The following is a 22,967-nucleotide window of genomic DNA, read 5'->3' on the forward strand; positions in this document are numbered from 1 at the left end:
TTATCCTTGATTAATTTAGCGTAATGTCCATTTTGTCTAGCTGCTTTCATAAATGGCACTAAGACACTCCTTCTACACCCCATCTCGTATTCAAAATCTTCATCTATACTAATGCTCGAGTCTTTCAATGATTTCTTACTATACATGATCTTCTCTTTAATCATCCTGTTTGCCAGTTTGACCAAGATGGGCCTATTTTCCCCATGACCCATTCTATACACTTCTTTCACTTCTCCATTTCCTATGTCAATACCTAACCACTCCCAACACACGTTCACTATCACTTCATACGTGTCCCAAGACTGTTCTTGCACTTGCTCTTCAACACCAAAGAAGATCAGATTGTTCCTTCTTTTCTCTTCTTCTAAATATTTGACCTTCTTTTTTAATAGAATATTTTCCTTTTGAAGATCTTCCAGTTTGCTGTTAATGCTATCGATGGTCGCCTTTAGACTTAAGGTATCCATACTCCACAGATTCTTCACCTCACTTGTTATTCACTATAAAACGGCTTCCGTCTACTACTGAACTTTGCTACGTTAGCGGGCTCGCAGTCAATCACGTCTTGCTCGGCTAATTGGTGATTGAGAACTGCGTATTTCTAATAATGCATTAGTGCACTGTTGAAATAAACGGAATTCTTGGTTTGTAGTTAGTGTTGGTCGACTATAGAATTTGTGCAAGGCTGTTTTGTTTCGTAGCTAGCTCCTGAAACTCAACAAAACGTGGACATGCCTGTAGCACCGTCAATAGAGCAAGGAGACGTCGATGTAGTGATATCTGCGATGACTCAGGTTGGCAGAAGCGAAGTGGTACACACCATTACTGTATTAGTAAGTATTACTCCAATTTAACACTCAATTACCACATACAATTAGAAAAATCTGTGGTAGTTTAGAAGTCAGTCAGTTCTTACTAACAAAGAGAAGTTGTTATATTAGAAATAATTAACTTACAATCAAATATTGCAAAATCAACATTTTAATTGCAGGGTGAAGGTGCCATGGTGAACAAGCACACATCCGTGTACCTGGATCTGAAGAGCAGAGCGCTTGTCCTCCAATATTTGGACATATATGTGGAGGAAACGCCCATAGTTCCATACCAGCAATGGAGACGTTACGTTTATGGCAGTACCAGTGGCTCCATTACACTTACAGGTAACTGTCCGTCCGTTGTAGCGTAATACAACAACGTTTCTAGATTTTATTTTTTCTTGGCCTTTCTGAGTATTTCGCACGATTGACACAACTACATATTTCCTATTACGCTGGTCAACATTGATTTTGTTAAATGTAAAATTTTTGTTATTTTGTATGTAATGTATGTATGTATGTATGTTCATTCCAAAAATAAAGTCAAAACTTTTCTACCACCCACCATTTTTTCTTATTTTAGAAAAATTGATTTATTTGTATTGCTATATATACAGTCCTTAACATGATATTGGAAACAAAATATTTCAAATATTTTATTTTATTGCTTTAAAAATTTACCTATAACTTTAGATCACAGTTGTTTATGAAGTTAGAATTCATAAAAATGAATTTTATTTCTCACAAGACTGTGAGAGTTGGTATTAACTCTCAATTGATTTGGAACTTAAATTCACGAAACAAATTTCATAACCCGTGTTTTCTTTGTCCTAATTTCAAGTGTGATAAAAGTATCTTATAAAGTGAACCATAGGCCTACCTTCAAAATACTGTGTAAATCATAAACAATTTTTTTTTTTTACGTTTGTGGTTAATTAACTTTTAAAGCACCCAAGTGAATTTTACTGTACTATTTAAAAGAGCTTACGAGTGTTCTTTTTATTGCAAAATAGATGAGGACAGGAACTGGGCCCCTGAAAGCTGTTGTGCTCCAAGTAATTCTATTAGCCTAATTGGCTGGCTAAAACGATCCCATCTTATGCCTTTTCCAGTTCCAATGATATGCCGGGAACCTAAGGATTATTCAACAGACTGTTACTTTCTATAGAACCACAGATCAGAAGATTACAGAGAACTTGTCAGCGAGCTGATTCAGAACAACGAGATGTGGTGTCATATCTTTCAAAATAACTTCTTCGATTCTCGTTTATTTTTTCTACCAGGAAAAATGGAGCCCAATTGTTCTGTCAGACTACTGCTGGACACTCAAAAAAGATGTTTCTCAAGCGAAGTATAGCCTAAAATATATTCCTATTTTACACAAATTTTAGGTAAATACATATGGTTTTAGGTCAAATGTTACAAGGTATCAATACTATAAAAGTCTGAAGTACATTTCACTCAAAAATCTTGGGTGGTAAAACAATTTTGAAAACAGATCTGAAATCAGCACGAAAAATGCTATAAGAATACCCACTCTTTATCGTTTATCAAAAAATATGTTTAATTTTGTTGACCAGTGTTATTATTGTTATTATTATTATTATTATTATTATTATTATTATTATTATTATTATTTCTGTTGGACGCTAAGTATGTGTACTAAGTTTTAACTTCTGTTTAGGTGACATCATAGGGCCAGCATTTCCCGAAATTCCCCTCACATCTGGAGTCGTGTTGGGCAGAGAGCTCAAGGGCACGGATGGAAGGATATTCGAGCTCGGCGTCAACATCTGGACCCTCCACTACCTCCGTCTTACCAATCAGTTGCAGTGGGACGTTGCCAAGCGTGTGCTTGAGGACGTGAACATGATATTTGCGCAAGCAATGAAGCGATACGATAAAAGAGGCTGGTTTAAAAACTGGGACACTTCTGCACCTAGTGTCTGGTAAGTACTGAATCCGAGACTCCCGAGTTCAAATCTAGAGGACGGTTTGAAGTCTTCCTTTATAAAGGAAGTAAGTTTATGGAAGAGTTCGATATAAGAGTACCTATCATTTCCGCCACCCCAGCATTTTTGGTAATTTTTGTGATTTTGAGAAAATGGAAAAAAAAAATGAAAAAGTTATAAATGATCTAAAATCACATAGACCTATTTACGCTTACGTTAGACGTTGTGTTTACGTTGTTTTATGTTAAAATACTTTGGGTGCTATTCATAGACATTTCGCAGCACGCGCTACGAGCGTACTAAGCTAGCCCCGGCTATCCACTGGTTACTTGTACAGAATTCAAATCATATCCTATCGCTAACACTGGTTTATGAATACGAAAAACGCTGATAATCCATCAGAAGCCCGCACTAAAAAGTCTATGAATACGGCCCTTAATGTTAAAATATTTTGTGTTTTATTTGTGTTGTGTTTGTATTACGTTAAAATAAAATAAATTAAATTTATATATATATACATATATATATATATATATAAATGGAAAACTATAAATTCTGTAACAACTCAAAGACTGTGGAAAAAATATAGAAAGTTTTTATAGTAACGGTGGATATTGTAAAAATTGTAGTAATGCTATAGCTTCGGAATAAATTTATTAAAAATTATTTATATATAAAAGTGGAAAGCGAATGTGGTAAAGAAATTCTAAAACTTAGTGGTCACTTAAAATCTGAGAAACATAAAATATTAATGTTAGTAAAAAAATATATATATATATAATATACAAAAAATACACTATCTACCAAAAAGTAATTGGACATTGTTTTTGCCTCTTTGGAACTTCGCGGTACCATCTCTTGTTGCTATAACAGCAGCCACCCTGTCAGGCATGCTCTCCACTAGTTTGTGTAGGATATCCACTGGAATGCTTCGCCATTCCTCTTGCAACATGGTACTCAGTTGGACAATGGAAGTTGGCCGCATCTCCCGAGATCTCAGTCGCCGGTCCAAATTCGTCCCAAAGATGCTCAATGGGATTGAGATCAGGACTCTGTGCAGGCTAGTCCAACCGGTGAACATTATTGTCTCCATACCACTGCATAGTTGCCGCCGAAACATGGGGCCAACTTCCATTGTCAAACTGAGTGCCATGTTGCAAGAGGAATGACGACGCATTCCAGTGGATATCCTACACAAACTAGTGGAGAGCATGCCTGACAGGGTGGCTGCTGTTACAGCAACAAGAGGTGGTACGACGAGGTTCTAAAGGTGCAAAAACAGTGCCCAATTATTTTTTGGTAGATAGTATACAAAACATACCTTGGTCATTTTTAAATCTTCCACCAATAATGTGTTAATTACAGGAAAAATATGTTTATAAAACATTTAAATTTGTTAGAATTATTTCCTTAAGCAAGTTTTAAGGTGTAATTCGACAAATTTGTATAAAATTTTGAAAATTTAGAAGTATTTTTAATAATACTATTCCTTCGGCTTTACGATATCTTCAGTGAGTTTAGAAATGTCACTTTGTGTTCAGAAAATTAATTGACTTTTCTGCTTTAGACCAATGTATTAGAAAACAATGAAATATATTGATTTATGTACATGATTTATTGTTTAAATACAATACCAACCAAAGATTCGTGATTTATTCACAAACCAGTGCATGTTTAGTGCAGGGATGCAAAACTGTGGTCCAATTGAAGCACGCGTCATAACCCGAACACGTAACTCATCCCTTCCCTTCAACTCTCGCGTCATTGTACGGTAGGGGGAGAGGAGAAGAGAGAACAGTGTATATGCCAAACGTCATTGAAAGCTCCGACCTTGTGGGTGGAGGAACGAACTCTTTCCCCATGTTTCCACCACTCTCTTCCCCAGTTCTGCAATCCTGGCTTAGTGTGAGAAAAAAGCACTGTCTATTAAAAGTTTATAAAATACAGATGTACTACTATTATTTTACAGGCTTACAGCATACGCTGTTCGAATATTTAAACACGCAACTTTCCAAGACTGGGAGAATCACTTTTACATTGAACCACAGATTTTTACAAAGAGTATGGAATGGATTTTGAAACACCAAACAGATCTAGGAAGTTTCATGGAAACTCCATGGTATCATGAACCTCTGGATGCCAAAATGACTGGAAAGGTACAGTAGTCCTGTATATTTTTATATAAATAAATACACGCAGATACATAATCATGTTTATAATTTTTTACATGTTCCTGAGCTCTGGTTTGGATTTCGAAGTTATCTAATGTTCATGTCATATTTATGTATGCTTTCATTTAAGTGACTGGAATTACGTCCAGAATTTTTGGTCCTTTCCTTCCATAAGGAGCAACTGTCCTAAATCTAACAATGCTATGTAGTTGATAACATTTAGCTCTTTGTTCTAGACTCGCGGAAGAATTAACGACACAATGGAATACCGCAACGTTACACTGACTGCGCATGTTCTGATCACCATTCAAGAAGTGATGCAAGTCATGCAAGGTGGAATGAGGACTGAAGTTGCCAAAGCAAGTGTTAAGGCCATGAGGTTGGTATAGAAAGCAATTTGGTTACAGCGTCATCGAATGGACTAAAGAAATTATGTCGAAAAAGACCAGTGTCGCTATAAGAAAAAGATACAGTAAATAAAATTCAAAGAATAAATATTTTCACAATATTAAGTATTTTTTAAACTAATATAATTTAATTTGTAATGCAATATAGACCTATATTACGAATAATACAACTTTTAAACATTTATTTTGGTCTCCTTCATTAACCCTAAAAGTTTGAGCATGGAATTTGTTAACACCCTGTATGCGATTGCACTGTGCACTACTCAATTAACTGCTCAGAAATAAACATAATTTGAAAATGTAATTACATTTCCTTGTATCTTAAGTATGTGTGCTGTAAATTTGTGTTACATAAACAGACTACTAAACACTGTTTTTGATTTTCAGGTACTTGGAACGCCAGTTGTCTTCGATGACAGATTCATATGAGATTGCTATTACAGCCTATGCGCTCACCCTGTGTGATAGCATCGAAAAAGAATTTGTTTTTAATTTGCTCCGCTCTAAGGGAATAGAAGTAGGAGGTAAGTGAACTTTCAGTAACTAATCCATGTTCAATCTTTCGTACACTACTTTTAACATTTGAATATAAATAATTGATTAAATGGCGATCTTACTCGTGTTAATTATGTAAGCATGTGCGGCTTACAGCTGTTTCGGTGCTACTTGACATCATCCTCAGAGCCTTCTGTGTCTCGGCGCTATCTCAACTTCGTTGCCTGTTGTGTGGGTGCGTTCGTGTGATGAATAGTTGTGTCAAATAGTGTGTGTGTGTTCTGAAATTGATCTGTGTGTTGAGAATTTCATCAGGGTGTGTTTTAGTGTGTCTGTATATTTCATATTGTTCTAGTGTGTTGAGTTTTTGGGTTGTATGTGTAGGATTTCCATGTCTGTATTTATGTTATTGTGTGTGTGGTTAGCATTGGTTATGTGTTCGGCATATGTAGATGTATTGTGTCCTCTGAGATGACGCCGAGACACAGAAGGGTCTGAGGATGGTGTCAAGTAGCACCGAAACAGCTGTAAGCCGCACATGCTTACATAATTAACACGAGTAAGATCGCCATTTAATCAATTATTTCAGTAACTAAGTCATCAGTGTTTATGTTACATGAATAACTGCATAATATGTCATGAAGTTACACGAAACTATGAGGTTTTCCACATCCGAATAATTTGTTAATATTTGCAGTGATACAATACCATTTATCAAGTAAACCATCAGAAATTAGTCACATTCATAGCAATATCTGATAGATTTCTTATAAGTATACAGCGTGTTTAAAAATAAGTTCAAGAAGAACATGAAGTGACAAAGGAAATCAAAATATACAGAGTGATGCACAGAGATCGTGCAATACTCTAGAAACTGATTTGTGATAAAATTGTGATGAAGAAAGTTAATATAAACGTATGTCATAATTTTAAAATTAACTAACAATAAATTATTACCCCTTGAAAGTTGAACATGAACTTTATGTTGCTGTCATTCTCCCGACAGTATTGTATCTTCATTGTAAACAATTAAAAATGATAACATATACATAAGTGTTCTGCCCATGGGCAGGCCTTTCACTGCAAACCCAGCATTCTCCAATCTTTCCTATTTTCTGCTTTCCTCTTAGCCTCCGCGTATGATCCACATATCTTAATGCATCATTCTTTCTTCACCCACTCCTTCCAACACAGCTTCATTTCTTATTGTCTGTCCACTTCACACGTTCCATTCTTCTCCATATCCACATTTCAAATGCTTCTATTCGTTTCTCTTCACTTCGTCGTAATGTCCATGTTTCTGCTCCATACAATGACACACTTCACACAAAACATTTCACTAGTTTCTTCCTTAGTTCTTTTTCCAGAAACTCCAAAAGGAAATAAAATTTCAATGGATACCTTGTCATTGTGGTATACCTGGAAACGAGAAAGTCAATAATATTGCAAAACAGGCAACATATTTGCAACCAAGACCTCTTCAAGTAATATCTCTATCTAGTGCTTTTGCTTCAGTAAAGTCTCATTTTATAAACCTATGGATCAACAATTGGCTCTCTTCTGACAAAGGAAAAATGTTACAGTCTGTACAAAAGAAACCAAATGACCTGGAAATGTACAAAAACTTGCTCAGACATGTTCAAACATTTTTAACAAGAGCCAGAACAGGTCAAATTGTCACACAATTGTACCTACACCGGTTTCACATTTCTGATAATCCTACTTGTCTGTGGTGTAATAATCATGATGAAGATCTGGAACACATTCTTCTATATTGTCCGTCCATAAACCACAAAAGAAGTAAATTAAAATCATCAGTACCAGTTGCAGAAGACACAGTCCTGCAGTATATATTGAATACATCCCAACTCTGGCTACTAGTAACAGGCATCTGTAATGAATATCGATCAAAATACCCCTCATTTCTCGTGAAAAATAACAACTGAATAGACTACAGTGGACTATAGTGGACCCTATGTTGTCAGCAAACAGCTGGATACATTAAGAAGATTGATTCCCGAGCTTCGCAGAAGATGCTCCTTTTTCTATTAAAAGCTTCCTTTGTCATTGCTATTCTCTTTTTGATTTCTTGACAGCAGCTCATGTTACTGCTTATAGTACACCACAAGTAGGCCTATTTGAAGCTGTCCATTTGCTCTACTGCCTCATTTAGAATTCGCAAGTTTACCTTCTTTATTTTTGTTGCGACAATCATGCTCTTCGTCTTGTTGGCATTTATCTTCATCCGCTCACAGCTGTCATTTAGCTACAGTAGCATATCCCTTAGTATCGTCCCCACTTCTACTAACAACGAAAAATGATAACTTGTTCTAGTATTTAATTTTCATTTAGTAAATGAATTCTTCAAATAACGTTGCAGACGGTCTTCTGCATTGGTCCAGGACGCCCATTCCACCGTATGTGATTCGGTACGAGAATCAACGGCCTTTCATCTGTCCCCGAGACTACCAGACAGATGACTCTTTGGCGGTGGAGGCCACCTCGTACGCACTGATGGTGTACCTCATGAGAGAGGGGCTCACCGTCATACCGGAGAAGATCATACGGTGGCTCACTTCAGTCAGAATGGCCAGCAGTTCCTTCATCTCCACCACGGTCAGTACTTCACATCAGGGTAACGGTTTTAACACAGAGGAAACGAAAAATTACTTAGGTCCGGTTCCTTCAACCTTTGTTAAATTATAACAGTGTGTTATTTCATTTTAACTGTAAACTGAACAGTTGAAGCATTTCTTCAACTACTGTTAGTACTAACAGGCTGTTGAAACCCATGTTAATTTAACTGCCCAATTTCATGCAGTGTATTGTGGGTCCCTATCACCACGGCATGGCGCGTCCTCAGATTGCGGATAGAGGAGACGGCCTCCAGATATGGAGGGTAGCTGCGAATATATTGAATAAGCAGTCGTGGACAGCCGATAAGGGGTGAACCTCCAGCTTGGGGGTTGGGCGAAGGGCTAACAACCCATCACCGTGAAAAACAGCTTGTTACGAAACGTAACAATAAGCCTCGGAATGGGACTGATTCTCCTGCACGACCACAGCAAAGGAATAAGATTATAAGATTTGGTACATGGAACGTAACTAGCCTTTATAGAACAGGAGGGGTAACATTAGTAGCTAAAGAACTAGCTAGATATAGAATAGACTTCATGGGAGTACAAGAGGTTAGGTTAGATGGGAATGACATATCACAAATAGGCAATTACTTGTTGTATTGTGGGGAAGGAAACAATAATCACCAATTAGGAACAGGATTTTTTGTACATAAAAGAATAAAATCAGCAGTAAAAAAGGTCGAATTTATCAGTGACAGGTTATCGTATTTAGTAAAGTTAGAATTTATAAAACAGTTATATTACCGGTTGTTCTGTATGGCTGTGAAACTTGGACTCTCACTGTGAGAGAGGAACAGAGATTAAGGGTTTTTGAGAATAAGGTTCTTAGGAAAATATTTGGTGCTAAGAGGGATGAAGTTACAAGAGAATGGAGAAAGTTACACAACGCAGAGCTGCACGCATTGTATTCTTCACCTGACATAATTGGGAACATTAAATCCAGATGTTTGATATGGGCAGGGCATGTAGCACGTATGGGCGAATCCAGAAATGCATATAGAGTGTTAGTTGGGAGGCCGGAGGGAAAAATACCTTTGGGGAGGCCGAGACGTAGATGGGAGGATAATATAAAAATGTATTTGAGGGAGGTGGGATATGATGCTAGAGAATGAATTAACCTTGCACAGGATATGGACCAATGGCGGGCTTATGTGAGGGCGGCAATGAACCTGCGGGTTCCTTAAAAGCCATCTGTAAGTAAATAATGTATTAACCATGACTATAATTTCTTCCTCGCAGGATTCAGTGTTTGCTCTGCAAGCTATGACGGAATATGCTTTCCGAGCTCGTCTGAAGGACATCACTGATATGTCAGTAACAATGGAGCTTCCAAGCACACCTGGCTACAGGAAGACCTTGTATGTGGACAACACGAGCTACTCCGAAGTGCAAATGTTGGATGTAAGTACTGGGGCGTTGTCAGCACGTCTTGCCAAATTCCTGCGATTACCAGGATCCGGATTTGTATATTGTAACATATTCTTTCACTTCCCTCCTATTTTCAAAATTTCAACCTATTTTTCATCTTATCTTCCGTCGGGTAAAGTATACGAAATATATTAAGCCTTAATTAGGTTAAATTGGTTTTTAAACATAAAGAGGGTCACCATGCTTACACATATTTTCTCATCATACATTGTATGTATTTCACAACAATTCAGTTGTCTTATCACGATCACCTCAAGTGGGCTGACAAGACGCCAGAAACCCAACTTTGAATGCACACAAACTCTGTGTGACTTGAATTGTGGTTTCCCACTTGAGGTGTGTGGATATAAAGGGAAATATTGGGACGGTGTCGGGTGAAGTTCTTGGGTAGCTCAGTCGGTTGGAGCGTTGGTTCGTTCAGCCATAGGTCCCGAGATCGATACCCGGCCCCGGAACAATTTTTCCCTTGAAATTATTCAAGTCTGCTTCACAGGAAGCTATACCTGAAAGCCAGGTTTGCATAAGAAGTGTGTTACTTTGTTGCATTTTAAAAAATATGCTTCCATATTTCTACACACTTACCTAACTCTAAAATTCATTCTTAAAATGTAATTGTTTAGGATTTATGACTTCTCACATTTTGAAATTCAATATCAAAAGTGAATTCAAGGCATTTTAAAGAACGTGTTTTTAGGAGTAAAATGTCATAAAAATTTTCATTTAACTTAGAAAATGGTTGAAATATATCTATTATAGTGAATTACTATATCCTCGTATTTTCCCCAAAATTTGGATCCCAGAATTTTTTTCAAAAACTAATCTCGAATTTTTGTTGTTGCAGTAATGATATTTCTACATACAACAAATGAAAACTGTGGATCAATTGGACGGAGTTAAGCAATAAGAGACCAAGCACCAAAACCTGTTTCGAAATATTGATCATTGAAATAAATCTGTTTTTTTATAAAACATTTTATGCAGGAAGTATTATAACATTCATACTATTACAAAAAATATCACAAATAATACCAAAAAAGGCTAACCGATTTTTAATAAAAGACCAACAGTTGAATTAATATTTCAAAGAAAAATGAATGAATGAATGAATGAATGAATGAATGAATGAATGAATGAATGAATGAATGAATGAATGAATGAATGAATGAATGAATGAATGAATGAATGAATGAATGAATGAATAAGTAAATAAATGAAGAAAGAAAGAAAGAAAGAAAGAAAAAATAAAGAAAGAAAGAAAGAAAGAAAGAAGAAAGAAAGAAATTTTATGCAATAAACGAATTTTTGCTTATAAATAGCAGCAAAATTCAGAAATCGCATTCTTTATTTTTTCCGAGTTAAATTAGCCTGCCATCAACAGATTTGTGCAAATATCTCTCTTTTTTTTTTTTTTTCTAATTGTCGGTTGGTCTACTATTGCATAACTCCGTCCAATTATGGAATTTTTTTAAATTTCACTCTCTTTCCTTGTAAAACAGGAACAAGATATGTTTTTAATACTTTACTTATTCCTACGAAGTGTAATTTATTTCGACTATTATTGCTTCAGGTACCGAACGTCTGGGGCCACGTGAATGTAATAGCAAGAGGCAGTGGACAGTCTGTCATACAGATGGACATTAATTTTGGAGTCGATTATGAAGGATTTAGAGAGCTGGCAATCATTGACACTTTCGAGTTGGAAGTCAAAGAATACTATTCCACTTTCAGAAATAAATCTTTCATAACAATTCAGAATTGTTTTAGGTAAGTAAATCGGATTGCATTAATATGTTCTAAGATTAATCAGCCTTGTTATATGTACAGCCTCACAAACAAAAAATGGCCCGAATCTTGAAACTCCTTATAGAACACGATTCACACCATAACGATTTAACAACGGTTTTCAACCAAGTATTATTTGAATAGTATTACAAAAAGGTATTTCACAACTAATGCAAAAAAACATCAAATTAATCTGACCCAATTAATGCCTAAGAATCAATATGTAAAGAAAACAAACACGATAGTCTAGAGCAGCCGTGCCGAAAATGTCATCGTGCGCCGAGCCACTGTGTAACCTGCATCTACGGAGAGAGGCGGACACCCGAAGGGGAAGTGAAGCAATTGTCTGACTTATTAACGGATTTCATTTTCCTTAATCAAGCACTTAAATATAATTCTATACAGTATAAGATTACAAACTGATGTTTAGTACGTGTAACGAAGAAAGAAATGAACAAAAAAACATAGGATATATTATCACAACCTATTAATTGTCTTCAGATTGTCTCTGCAACAGTTTCAAAATCAGAAATTATGTCACTTACTGCCAGTCGTCGTTGATCACGAAGGTATTTGTGTCAGTCGTGATCTAAATTTGGTTTTTACTATTTTCATTGTTGAAAATATAATTTTCACAAACGTAAGTTGTAGCGAACATGGCTTCAACAGAACAAGCGAAAAATCGAAGCTTCGGATATTTATTTTTTGGCAAAGATTTGAAAAGTTCAACATTTGCCAAGTCCTTACATATATATACACACACAGTAGCTTTCATTTAACCTCACATTGTAAATCTGTGAGTTTAAATTGAAGATCTAACGGCATTATTCGTACATCTGCTGAAAAAGGATCGACGTACAGAGATGATGATGATGATGATAATAATAATAATAATAATAATAATAATAATACTTCATGTAGTATAATGCCGCTGTATGTTATACAACAATTTTCTTCGTAATACTTGTGAACAAATCGTACATTTAATATTCTCATCATTAGACTTCGTGGAATTGCCACGAGAATCGTAAGGTTTACTGCGCACACGGTATAGACTGTATGAGAAGGGGACGTGTAAAGGATAGAGTATGCCTCTAATGTAAACACTGAGCAGTATACTGTGGTTACAATAAAACCTGTATCCTGCATTCAAGAAATATAATGAATGATCATTGAAGTAGGAAATGTCTAAACATGTAAATACACAATTATTTTATTGTGAGATATATCAACTCTTAAAATTTAATGTAAGATACTCACATCATCCTTGAATATGTGCATTGCAGTGAAGAGTTACCTACATTTTGAGCGACTGCAAAGTAATCTCCTCCGATGGTCACTTAAACAGTTTTTATTTTGGAAAAATGTACGTTCAACATCACACGATGTAATACGTACATATTTGAAGAACGGAAAGTCACTGCTTTTTAGTACACCAACTTCAGACGTATTGTCGTGACCTGATGGTACATCATATTTTATAATACGAAGTTGTGAATAGGCAGAATTTTTAGTAATAATGTTTCTGAACTTACATTTCACTTTTTCTGAAATTAGTGAATTGTTATTTTGGATAACGGTTTGTGATACTTTATCCACTATATTAAGGGCTTCTGAGAGTTGTAGTTTAGACGATTCTAACAGGATGATGCTTTTGAACACGATTTTAAAATTATAATCAATGAACAGAATATCTTCCAATAGCTGTTCAGAAGGCAATGATTTTACAGCTGCAACAGCGGAACTGTCTGTGCTATCCAATGCATCAATTACCCTCATTATTTTGCCGTAATATTATGCATAATAATTAACAGCATCCAACCACGTTCCCCAACGGGTCAAGACTGGCTGCGGGGGTAAGGGTATACCAGGGGCAATTATTTGGAACAGCAACACTCTTATTGTAGTATGTTTGATTGAATTCTTGTCTGCACTGAACAAATGTTAAGCTTTGACTATTCCAACCACAGTAATGCAAAAACAAGTGCTTACATAGGTATACATTAGCTGTAGCTGCTCTATCTATTTGGACCGGTCACAACTCTTAACATGAACTGCTTATACTACGAGATAGGGCGGCCGCTCACCTCCTCTATACTACCGTACATCGGCAACCTGATTGCATGCTGCGTGTGGCAATTCAACGAAGTCTACTCATCATATTGGCAACAAAAAATTTCGTCCTCCCATCCTCCTTGAAACTTTCGTTTTCGTAGAGGTACATTGATTTCGAGAGAGACATTGGACGATACGCCACTCGCAGGTGAGAGACAAATAAGCAAATGGAACGAAGTTTGATTCCAGTGAGTGAGAGGGTGAGGTTGGGGAAGGCAGGAAGTAAGAGAAATGGACAGCTATCATTGCGAGCCACACTGTGCTCGTGAGTCTACAGTACGACAACCCCGATTGTGACAATTCATCGCAAGCATTCTAATATCGTCAATCCAAGCCAAGAACCACACTAATGTATCACTACGCACGTGGTAAACAGAAAAGATCAAGTAGGCCTACATATTAATGTGTATTTACATTAGGTTTCTTTTAATCTAGCGTAATGGTTAATTACATTGCACTGGTTTGAACTGACATAACATGCATAAAAACGTGTGTTATAATTATATTTACGGGACTATATTTTATAGCGTATCTTGACTTTGGCCTTCAACCAATCGTAGATCAGTCATTGACATACTGTTTTGGTCTGTTTTGTTCTAACGTGTTTGCTCACAGATTCGGATACTGTTGAGAAAAGAGATTTTTAAATTAATAATGCAGGTTATTTTCGTTTACCATCATTCTATTTCACTGCACGTTTTATAAACATTCATCTACTACTAAGAACAGATAAATTTTCATCGCATTTTTTCAAATGTCATTCGGGCTACAACAATCGACGTAAAATCAACTTCAATAATCGCCAAAGCGATCTCGTGTGCAGCACCGAGCATGCGCAATGCGTTGAATCTGCAACTTAGAAATTCAGCCGGGCCAATTTTTTTCTCAACTTTTACATAGTCGTCATAGGTGTCCCAGTGTTTCACAATGCTTTCCATTAGCTTTAGTTAAAGGCGACGAAATGTTTACCCAAATAAAAATACAGCTGGAGGCTCCATGTCTTAGTGCAGTGACACATAAACAAAACTTGTTCTTGAATGAGAGAGTTCGAGGAAAAATTTACTGATCGCCTACGTCAAAGTCAATTCTGCTAAACTTCACCACAAACTATAATCCTGTCATTTAAATGAGGACGCCTAACTGGCGAGACCCGCTGATATTAAATATGGTCTATAAAATAACGTCCAATAACAGTTAAGGTCCTGCCTGGATCATTTCTGTGATATGTTATCGCCGAGGTTTAAAAATAAACAATATGGATTTTCATCATCTCCACTACATCCCGGGGACTATATACATGAAGGATTGACATTCCCTGTAGGAGAACATTTTTTTTCATCCCCTCCATACATAAGCCCGCCATCGGTCCCTATCCTGAGCAAGATTAATCCACTCTCTATCATCATATCCCACCTCCCTCAAATACATTTTAATATTATCTTCCCATCTACGTCTCGGTATCCTCAAAGGTCTTTTTCCCCCGTTGCCTCCCAACCAACACTCTATATGCATTTCTGGATTCGCTTATACGTGCTGCATGTCCTGCCCATCTCAAACGTCTGGATTTAATGTTCCTAATTATGTCAGGTGAAGAATACAAGGCGTGCAGTTCTGCGTTGTGTAACTTTCTCCATTTTCCTGTAACTTCATCCCTCTTAGCCCCAAATATTTTCCTAAGAACCTTATTCTCAAACACCCTTAATCTCTGTTCCTCTCTCAAAATGAGAGTTCAAGTTTCACAACCATACAGAACAACAGTAATATAACTGTTTTATAAATTCCAACGTTCAGATTTTTTGACAGATGACAAAAGCTTCTCAACTGAGTAATAACATGCATTTCCCATATTTATTCTGCGTTTAATTTCCTCTCGAATGTCATTTACATTTGTTACTGATCCACCTCTTCCAAGGATAAATCTCCAATTTTTATATTTCCATTTCGTACAATATTCTGGTCACGAGACATAATCATATACTTTGTCTTTTCGCAGTTTACTTCCAAACCTATCTCTTTACTTGCTTCAAGTGAAATTTCCGTTTTTTCCCTAATCGTTTGTGGATTTTCTCCTAACATATTCACGTCATCGTCATAGACAAGAACCTGATGTAACCCGTTCAATTCCAAACTCTCTCCATTATCCTGAACTTTCCTAATGGCATATTCTACAGCGAAGTTAAAAAGTAAATGTGAAAGATATGACACTGTTCTATAAGTAACCATAAATAGAGGCAACCAGTACAATATGAGCACTCCTCCATTGTCTACCTCTCAGCTGTTAAAGCAGTCTTTCTCACCTGACCCCAAATCTTTGAAAATAGCACATTTAAATTGTCAAAGCATTATTCCACACTTCCAGGAATTCTCTTCTATTTTCACTAATATGGATGTCCAATGTATTCTTGTTAGCGAGACGTGGCTAAAACCCTCATTGTCTTCCTCACTCGTTCACTTAAACGGCTATACTTTATGTAGAAATGACAGACTATACAAACGAGGGGGTGGAGTTTGCGCATATATTAGGAATGATCTGCACCCTAAAATTATTCTAAAATCACAAGGCGATGCATTACGACCCGAATATTTGTTCGTAGAAATACAAGCAAGTCTTCATAAATGTCTCTTAGCAGTTATTTATAAGCCTCCCAAAGCTGGACATCTATCCGATTTAGAAAGCCCTTTAGCCGATCTTTTACCGCAATATGAACATGTCTTGGTTATGGGGGATTTCAATTTAAATCTTCTGGCAGTCAGATCAAATGGGACTAATCAACTCCGTAATTTGTTCGAAACTTTCAATCTAACAATTCTTCCACTCAATCCTACCCACCACACACCTACGTCCGATACTTTAATTGACCTAATCATTACGAATAATTCTGATAGAATTCTAACTTCAGGACAGTTACCAGTTCCGGGGATATCTGGTCATGATCTTATTTTTGCCGAGTACTCTCTTCAGTGCCCAAAAAATGCAGCTAAGGTAATTACTTACAGAGATCTAAAAGGCATTGACAACGACCAACTAACTTCTGACGCCTTACAAATGCCATGGCATACTATTTTTAATTTAATCACAGTTGACGAAAACGTTGCCACCTTTAATGACATGATAATACAATTATTCGACAAACATGCACCTTTAAAGAAGAGACGAGTCACCCACCGACCCGCCCCATGGCTGAATGACAGTATTCGTAATCTTATGACGTCACGTGACGCTGCTTTCCGGAAGTGCAGAAACAACAAATCTGCCGAAAACTTTAACAACTACAAAAAACTTAGAAACAAAACCACACAAAGCATTAGGAATGCTAAACGCCGTCACGCTCTGAGTCTCGTCGACCCGTCCGTTCCCCCGCGGTGTCTTTGGAATAACTTACGTGGTATGGGAGTAGGGAAGAAAGCATCAGAAGCTGAAGTTATAAACATACCACTTGAAAAACTCAATGAATACTTTACCTCACCTCCCACTATACGACCTGAAAAACAGTCAAAACTAAATACAATTAATACTCTCCTAGCTAATCCTCCTCCTTCTCGCGAAAAATTTTTCTTCTCGCACATTACTGATTCTGAAGTAAGAAGGGCTCTTAAAAGCATTAAATCTAAAGCACAAGGCTCTGACAACATAAGCATAGTCTTTATCAATAAGTTAGTTGATATCGTGCTTCCTGTAATAACCCATATTTTCAATTCTTCAGTTATCACGTCTGTTTATCCGCAACTCTGGAAAACAGCTTTGGTACGCCCACTTCCTAAAGTAAATTCACCAACTTCTGCAAAAGACTATAGGCCAATCTCCATTCTTCCCGTTTTATCCAAACCCCTGGAACGCATCATTCATAAGCAGTTGTCAGACTACCTAATAGAATTTAATCTTTTAGACCCTTTACAATCAGGATTCAGAAATGGCCATAGCACTTCTACTGCTTTGTTGAATGTTACTGAGGACATACGCGCAGCCATGGATAAACGACAGGCTACTGTACTAGTTTTATTGGACTATAGCAAAGCCTTTGATTCTGTTGACTTCGATCTACTATTGACTAAACTACAAACGCTACACCTTTCTGATAGTGCTATCACCTGGATGTACTCCTCCCTTACTGGCCGCCAGCAGCGTGTCATATCTAATAATCGTTTCTCATCCTGGCGTACTGTAGATACAGGAGTTCCTCAGGGATCAGTATTAGGCCCCTTGCTCATCTCTATTTATATAAATGGAATTTCTAAATCATTTAAGCACTGCAGATATCAAATATATGCAGACGACGTTCAATTGTATATTTCAGCGCGTCCTGATGCACTAAATGATAGCATTAATAGTCTTAATGAAGATCTTGATTCCATCTCTTCCTGGTCTCAACAATTTGGGCTTAACCTAAACGCATGTAAATCACAGGCTATTCTGTTCGCGAACCGTAGATTAATTCCTGAAGTCAACGACCTGAATATTTCACCTGTGAAACTGGATAAAACAATCATCCCGTTTAGCTCTACCGTAAAAAATCTCGGAGTGCATTTCGAATCTAATCTTAGTTGGGATACGCATATTAAATATACATGTAAGAAGGCATTCTCTATTCTCCATTCACTAAAAAGATTGTATCATTATCCATCTAAATTAAAACAGACGCTAGTACAGACACTCATTCTACCTCACTTCGATTATTGCGACGTTTTGTTCAGTGATCTCAGGATTGATTCCGCCCAGAAACTACAGCGTGTTCATAACGCGTGCGTTCGCTTCATTTGTAATGTTCGATACTATGATCATATCTCACCTTCTTTCGAGAAGTTATCATGGCTTAGGTTACATGAGAGGAGAAATCTGCACTCACTTTCTCTCCTATATCGAATTATGCACACTTCATCCCCCTATTATTTATTCGCTCGTTTTCATACTCTCTCTCGCTATCATAATATTAATACTCGATCACAACGCGATAACACGCTAGAAATTCCACTTCACACATCATCTCTGTATTCCTCATCTTTCACTGTTGCTACCTCTCGTCACTGGAACTCTCTGCCGCCTGAAGTTAAGGGCTGCCGAACATTGAAATCTTTCAAATCCAAGTTAGAAAATTATCTTATGACGAGTTGCCAAACTAACTTACTATCATGACAAGTGTTGTATTGCATGTTTCCACGTATTCACATTTTTTATGTTCAAGTGATATTTAACTTATTTTATATTTTTGTTTTCATATTTTCCGATAATGGTATATCTCTAATGTGATAAGTTGAGCTATATATAATCATAATTTTCCTTACAGTGTATACTTAAAAATATTGTATTCATTGTATGCTTTGTACTGCACTATTGTATTACTACTATTAGTATTATTATTACTATTAGGCTTGTTATTATTATTTTATTTATTATTATTAATATTATTATTATCATCATTACTATTCTTATTTATTATTATTATTATTATTATTATTATTATTATTATTATTATCATTATTATCAATAATTGTCTTATTTTTTTATACTTTGTAGGCCTCATTTATTTTTGACCTGCTGTTCACATTTTATTATGCTTTTTTCTTTCTTTCTGTATGTTATATATTATGTCTGATTTCTTCTTACTTGTTGTTTACATTTTATTATTATTATCTTATTCAGTTTTGTGTGTACTTTGTAAATTTGTAGTGTTTCTATAACGCAGTTTTTACTCCTGGTTGAGTGTTAGAGAAGGCCGTATGGCCTTAACTCTGCCAGGTTAAATAAATCATTATTATTATTATTATTATTATTATTATTATTATTATTATTCTTGCCCCAGCAACTAAAACTTACCCTAGTACAAACCCTAGTAATGCCGCACTTCGATTATTGTGACGTTTTGTTAAGTGACCTAAGTTCTGAACTGTCAGTCAAGTTACAACGAGCTCAGAATATGTGCGTCAGATACGTGTGCAACATCCGACGATATGATCACATATCACCGTCCTTCGCAAGTCTCTCGTGGCTCCGATTTAAAGAACGCAGAACTTTACACTCTTTGTCTTTACTCTTTCGAATTCTGCACACCTTAACACCAAATTACCTTTCGTCTCGTTTCTCTTATCTATACTCTAACCACGACGTAAATACCAGATCACTTATCTGTGGCACGCTAAGTATACCTCTTCATAGAACGTCTCGTCATTCATCATCTTTTACAGTATCCACCTCGCGTCAATGGAATTCCTTGTCACAAAGTATTAGGGGTTGCAAGACAATAAACACCTTTAAGAACAGCTTAAAAGATAACCTTATTAGCATTTCACTCCAATCATACCGATTTAAACTATCACTGACTACATTGTTACTTCTTTCTTTAGACATCATCCTGATAGTGCTGTACTTTCAAAATTTTCTCATAATAATCTCTTTCTATTATCTAATATTATTTGAAATATATTAACATTCTATGTAATTTAGTTCAATTCTGCTACACAGTTTATTTCAGTGTTTAATTAATAGTTCATAGTATTTTGTTGTTTAATTCGTAAATAACTCTTGTATACATGTAACTCTCATCTAAATCAAATTGTTGAATTCTTTGTAAGTTCATGCATATGTATATATACTTTCTGCTGGTTGAGTGGAAGAGAAGGCCTTACGGCCTTAACTCTGCCAGCTAAAATAAATCATCATTATTATTATTATTATTATTATTATTATTATTATTATTATTATTATTAATATTATTATTATCTTCAGTTTATAAGGATACTCAACAGTTTATACAATGTCAAACTGATTTGATATTCTCCTTATTTCTTTACACTTAAAATTTATGTCATAAACTGTGATCGAGCAACTTTCCGCAGATGGATACTGGACGACCCACCAGTGAGCGGTCTGTCCGTATTAGAAGTTGAGATTCCAACAGGCTACAATCTGGTCGAGTCCGAAGCTGAGCAGCTAATAGAATCTGGGCTACACCCCACTCTGAAAGACGCCAGAGTAATAGAGGGCAAAACATTCTGGTTCTTCGAGCGAGTAAGTTCTCATTGCAAACTTATGTCAATTATATTAATATCATAAAGGATGGTTCAGGACGAACAGTAAATATTTTAGGTGTGATAGTATGCACTATTCTGAGTAAAAAGTTCATATAAACATGTGTCCAGTTTTCAATGGGTGTGATGATACAGCTGTTTGAATATTACGCATAACAAGCCTTACAAACGGTATGAAGAAACGACAAGTGAGTACGTATAAAGAAATAGTGCGTGTTGCTTTTCTGATATCGTCTGAGGATAACACTGTTCATAATGGGGCTATTCCATATGAAATCGATCAGTAAAAAACCTCGCATTTTTTTATACTCTAATTTTTTCCCTACTTATACAAGGTGCTGAGGAGAGCGCATTTTCAAAAATATACTATCGAAAGTCAAACGGTTTTCGTACTATTGAGCGACAAATTTAGCGTATTTTATAAAAACTTGCCTCTTTCAGCGCTCAGAACTCTGGAACCGTTTACTGCAGAACATTGAACGAGAGCATATTTTGAAGCTGACATTTGGTAGGTTATGTTAAGAAATAATCCTTATTTTTGTTGTACACAGAGAGACAGATAATCTGATTTTACTTACTTTTAGGCTTTTTGGCCATTTGTAAAAATGTAAAAAAAAAAAAAAATATTGAGAAAAAACCTTGCATTATTAAGAGGGATTCGGCATTGTTTGCTTAGTGGTACGGCAATAAGTTTCGAGGGTATTAAATAGATTATTTTCACACGCCTGGACTTGAACGGCGCAGTACCGCACGCACTGGCCGAGAGCTGAAGATAAGCGAGCATTGGGCGTCATTTTACTCCTGTGTTTATGAAAACCTGTGATAAAGCTAGCACAGCCATGCACTGCTAGACGACACATCACGTGTTTGTCTCCTGGCCTTGCTTGTCTCGGCTAGCTCCCGCCTCACAGTCAGCGTTCACGCGCGTACTATTTATTTTCTTTATTTGATATTTTCAATACTTTCTTATCAACATACCATCAGTAAAAAATATGTTTATTTGTATTTTCAATGCGGAATCTAACTATATATTTTTAAAATATTTTTTCCTAGCCAAAGCCGTCTTAATGAGGAAAAATCTAAATTTCTCCATTTCCATAAAAAGTAAGAAAATCTGTTTATATGTCAATATAAACTTTAATTTCTCAGCATGAAATAAACCATGATTTTGATCATTGGGTGAAAGGGTTACGGAGCTACAACAGTTTAAAGTTGCTAATTTTATGAAAATACGACAAATTTAAATATTTTTAATTTAAACACTATGAAGTTCTGATGCCTCAAACTTTGCACAAAGCAATGTATCACAGTTCTCTACGTATAAAAAAGTTTCATTGTATTTAGAAATTGTAAGTTCAATTTTCTCTATATTTCGGTCGATTTGAGATGGAATAGCTCATGGGTATAACTGTTTGTAGTTCCCTGGGCTACAAGGATGGACATGTTCTTCCAGCATGACGTAGCACCACAGTCTAGTATCAATCACGAAGCTTGAGTTGTGAGGATGCTAGGAACAATAGACTGTGCAGGTACTATTTCGCATTGTATACAATGAGGCGATATTTGCGATCCTAGTAGCTAGCAACTACCTATGGATGCATATTTACTACGTATTGAGCTTTGTGACTGTGTATACTAGACTGTGGTAGCAGCCTTTATTTTAACCGTCAGGAGACGCATAATCTAAATATCACATTCCCCGAACGATGGATCGGTCGCGATGGTCACGTGTATTGGCCACCAAGATCTCCAGGCCTTATTCCTGTCTATTTTTTTCTGTGGGGGTGGATGAAAGACAAACAAAGTAAACACATGGAACGAATCGATCGCTCGCATTATGAATATAGTGCTGTCCTCATAAAAAGAAGAAGACGACCTCAACTTACTGTTGTGAACAGGGAAGAAAAGTGAATTGAACTGTTCAAATGTAACGATTCTATTTAAATAAGCAATAAATGTAATCACTATGTTGTCTTTCCTTGTTGCCACTTGTAACACTAGTTATGTGTAACATTCAAAAAGCTGTACTTCCACGCCCATTGAAAATTGAACACATGTTTATATGAACTTTTTAATCAGAACAGTCTACACTGTCATCTCCTAAAATATTTACTATTTACTATTTTTTAAATGGCATCAT

General features: G+C 36.2%; 1 protein-coding gene across 1 annotated transcript in view; it reads left to right on the forward strand.

Annotated features, from left to right (window-relative positions):
• The window catches only part of LOC138706664 (CD109 antigen-like), a 200,877-nt gene that overhangs the window by 173,771 nt on the left and 4,139 nt on the right, over positions 1-22,967 (forward strand). The window contains exons 17-26 of the mRNA XM_069836220.1: positions 702-833; positions 992-1,160; positions 2,500-2,764; positions 4,737-4,923; positions 5,175-5,317; positions 5,733-5,869; positions 8,221-8,456; positions 9,719-9,880; positions 11,475-11,671; positions 20,636-20,807. Of these exons, the coding sequence (XP_069692321.1) occupies positions 702-833; positions 992-1,160; positions 2,500-2,764; positions 4,737-4,923; positions 5,175-5,317; positions 5,733-5,869; positions 8,221-8,456; positions 9,719-9,880; positions 11,475-11,671; positions 20,636-20,807 (1,800 nt within the window). The remainder of the gene's footprint in view (positions 1-701; positions 834-991; positions 1,161-2,499; positions 2,765-4,736; positions 4,924-5,174; positions 5,318-5,732; positions 5,870-8,220; positions 8,457-9,718; positions 9,881-11,474; positions 11,672-20,635; positions 20,808-22,967) is intronic.

The sequence above is a fragment of the Periplaneta americana genome, chromosome 9, assembly GCF_040183065.1.
Source record: "Periplaneta americana isolate PAMFEO1 chromosome 9, P.americana_PAMFEO1_priV1, whole genome shotgun sequence".
In the NCBI taxonomy this organism is placed as follows: Eukaryota; Metazoa; Arthropoda; class Insecta; order Blattodea; family Blattidae; genus Periplaneta; species Periplaneta americana.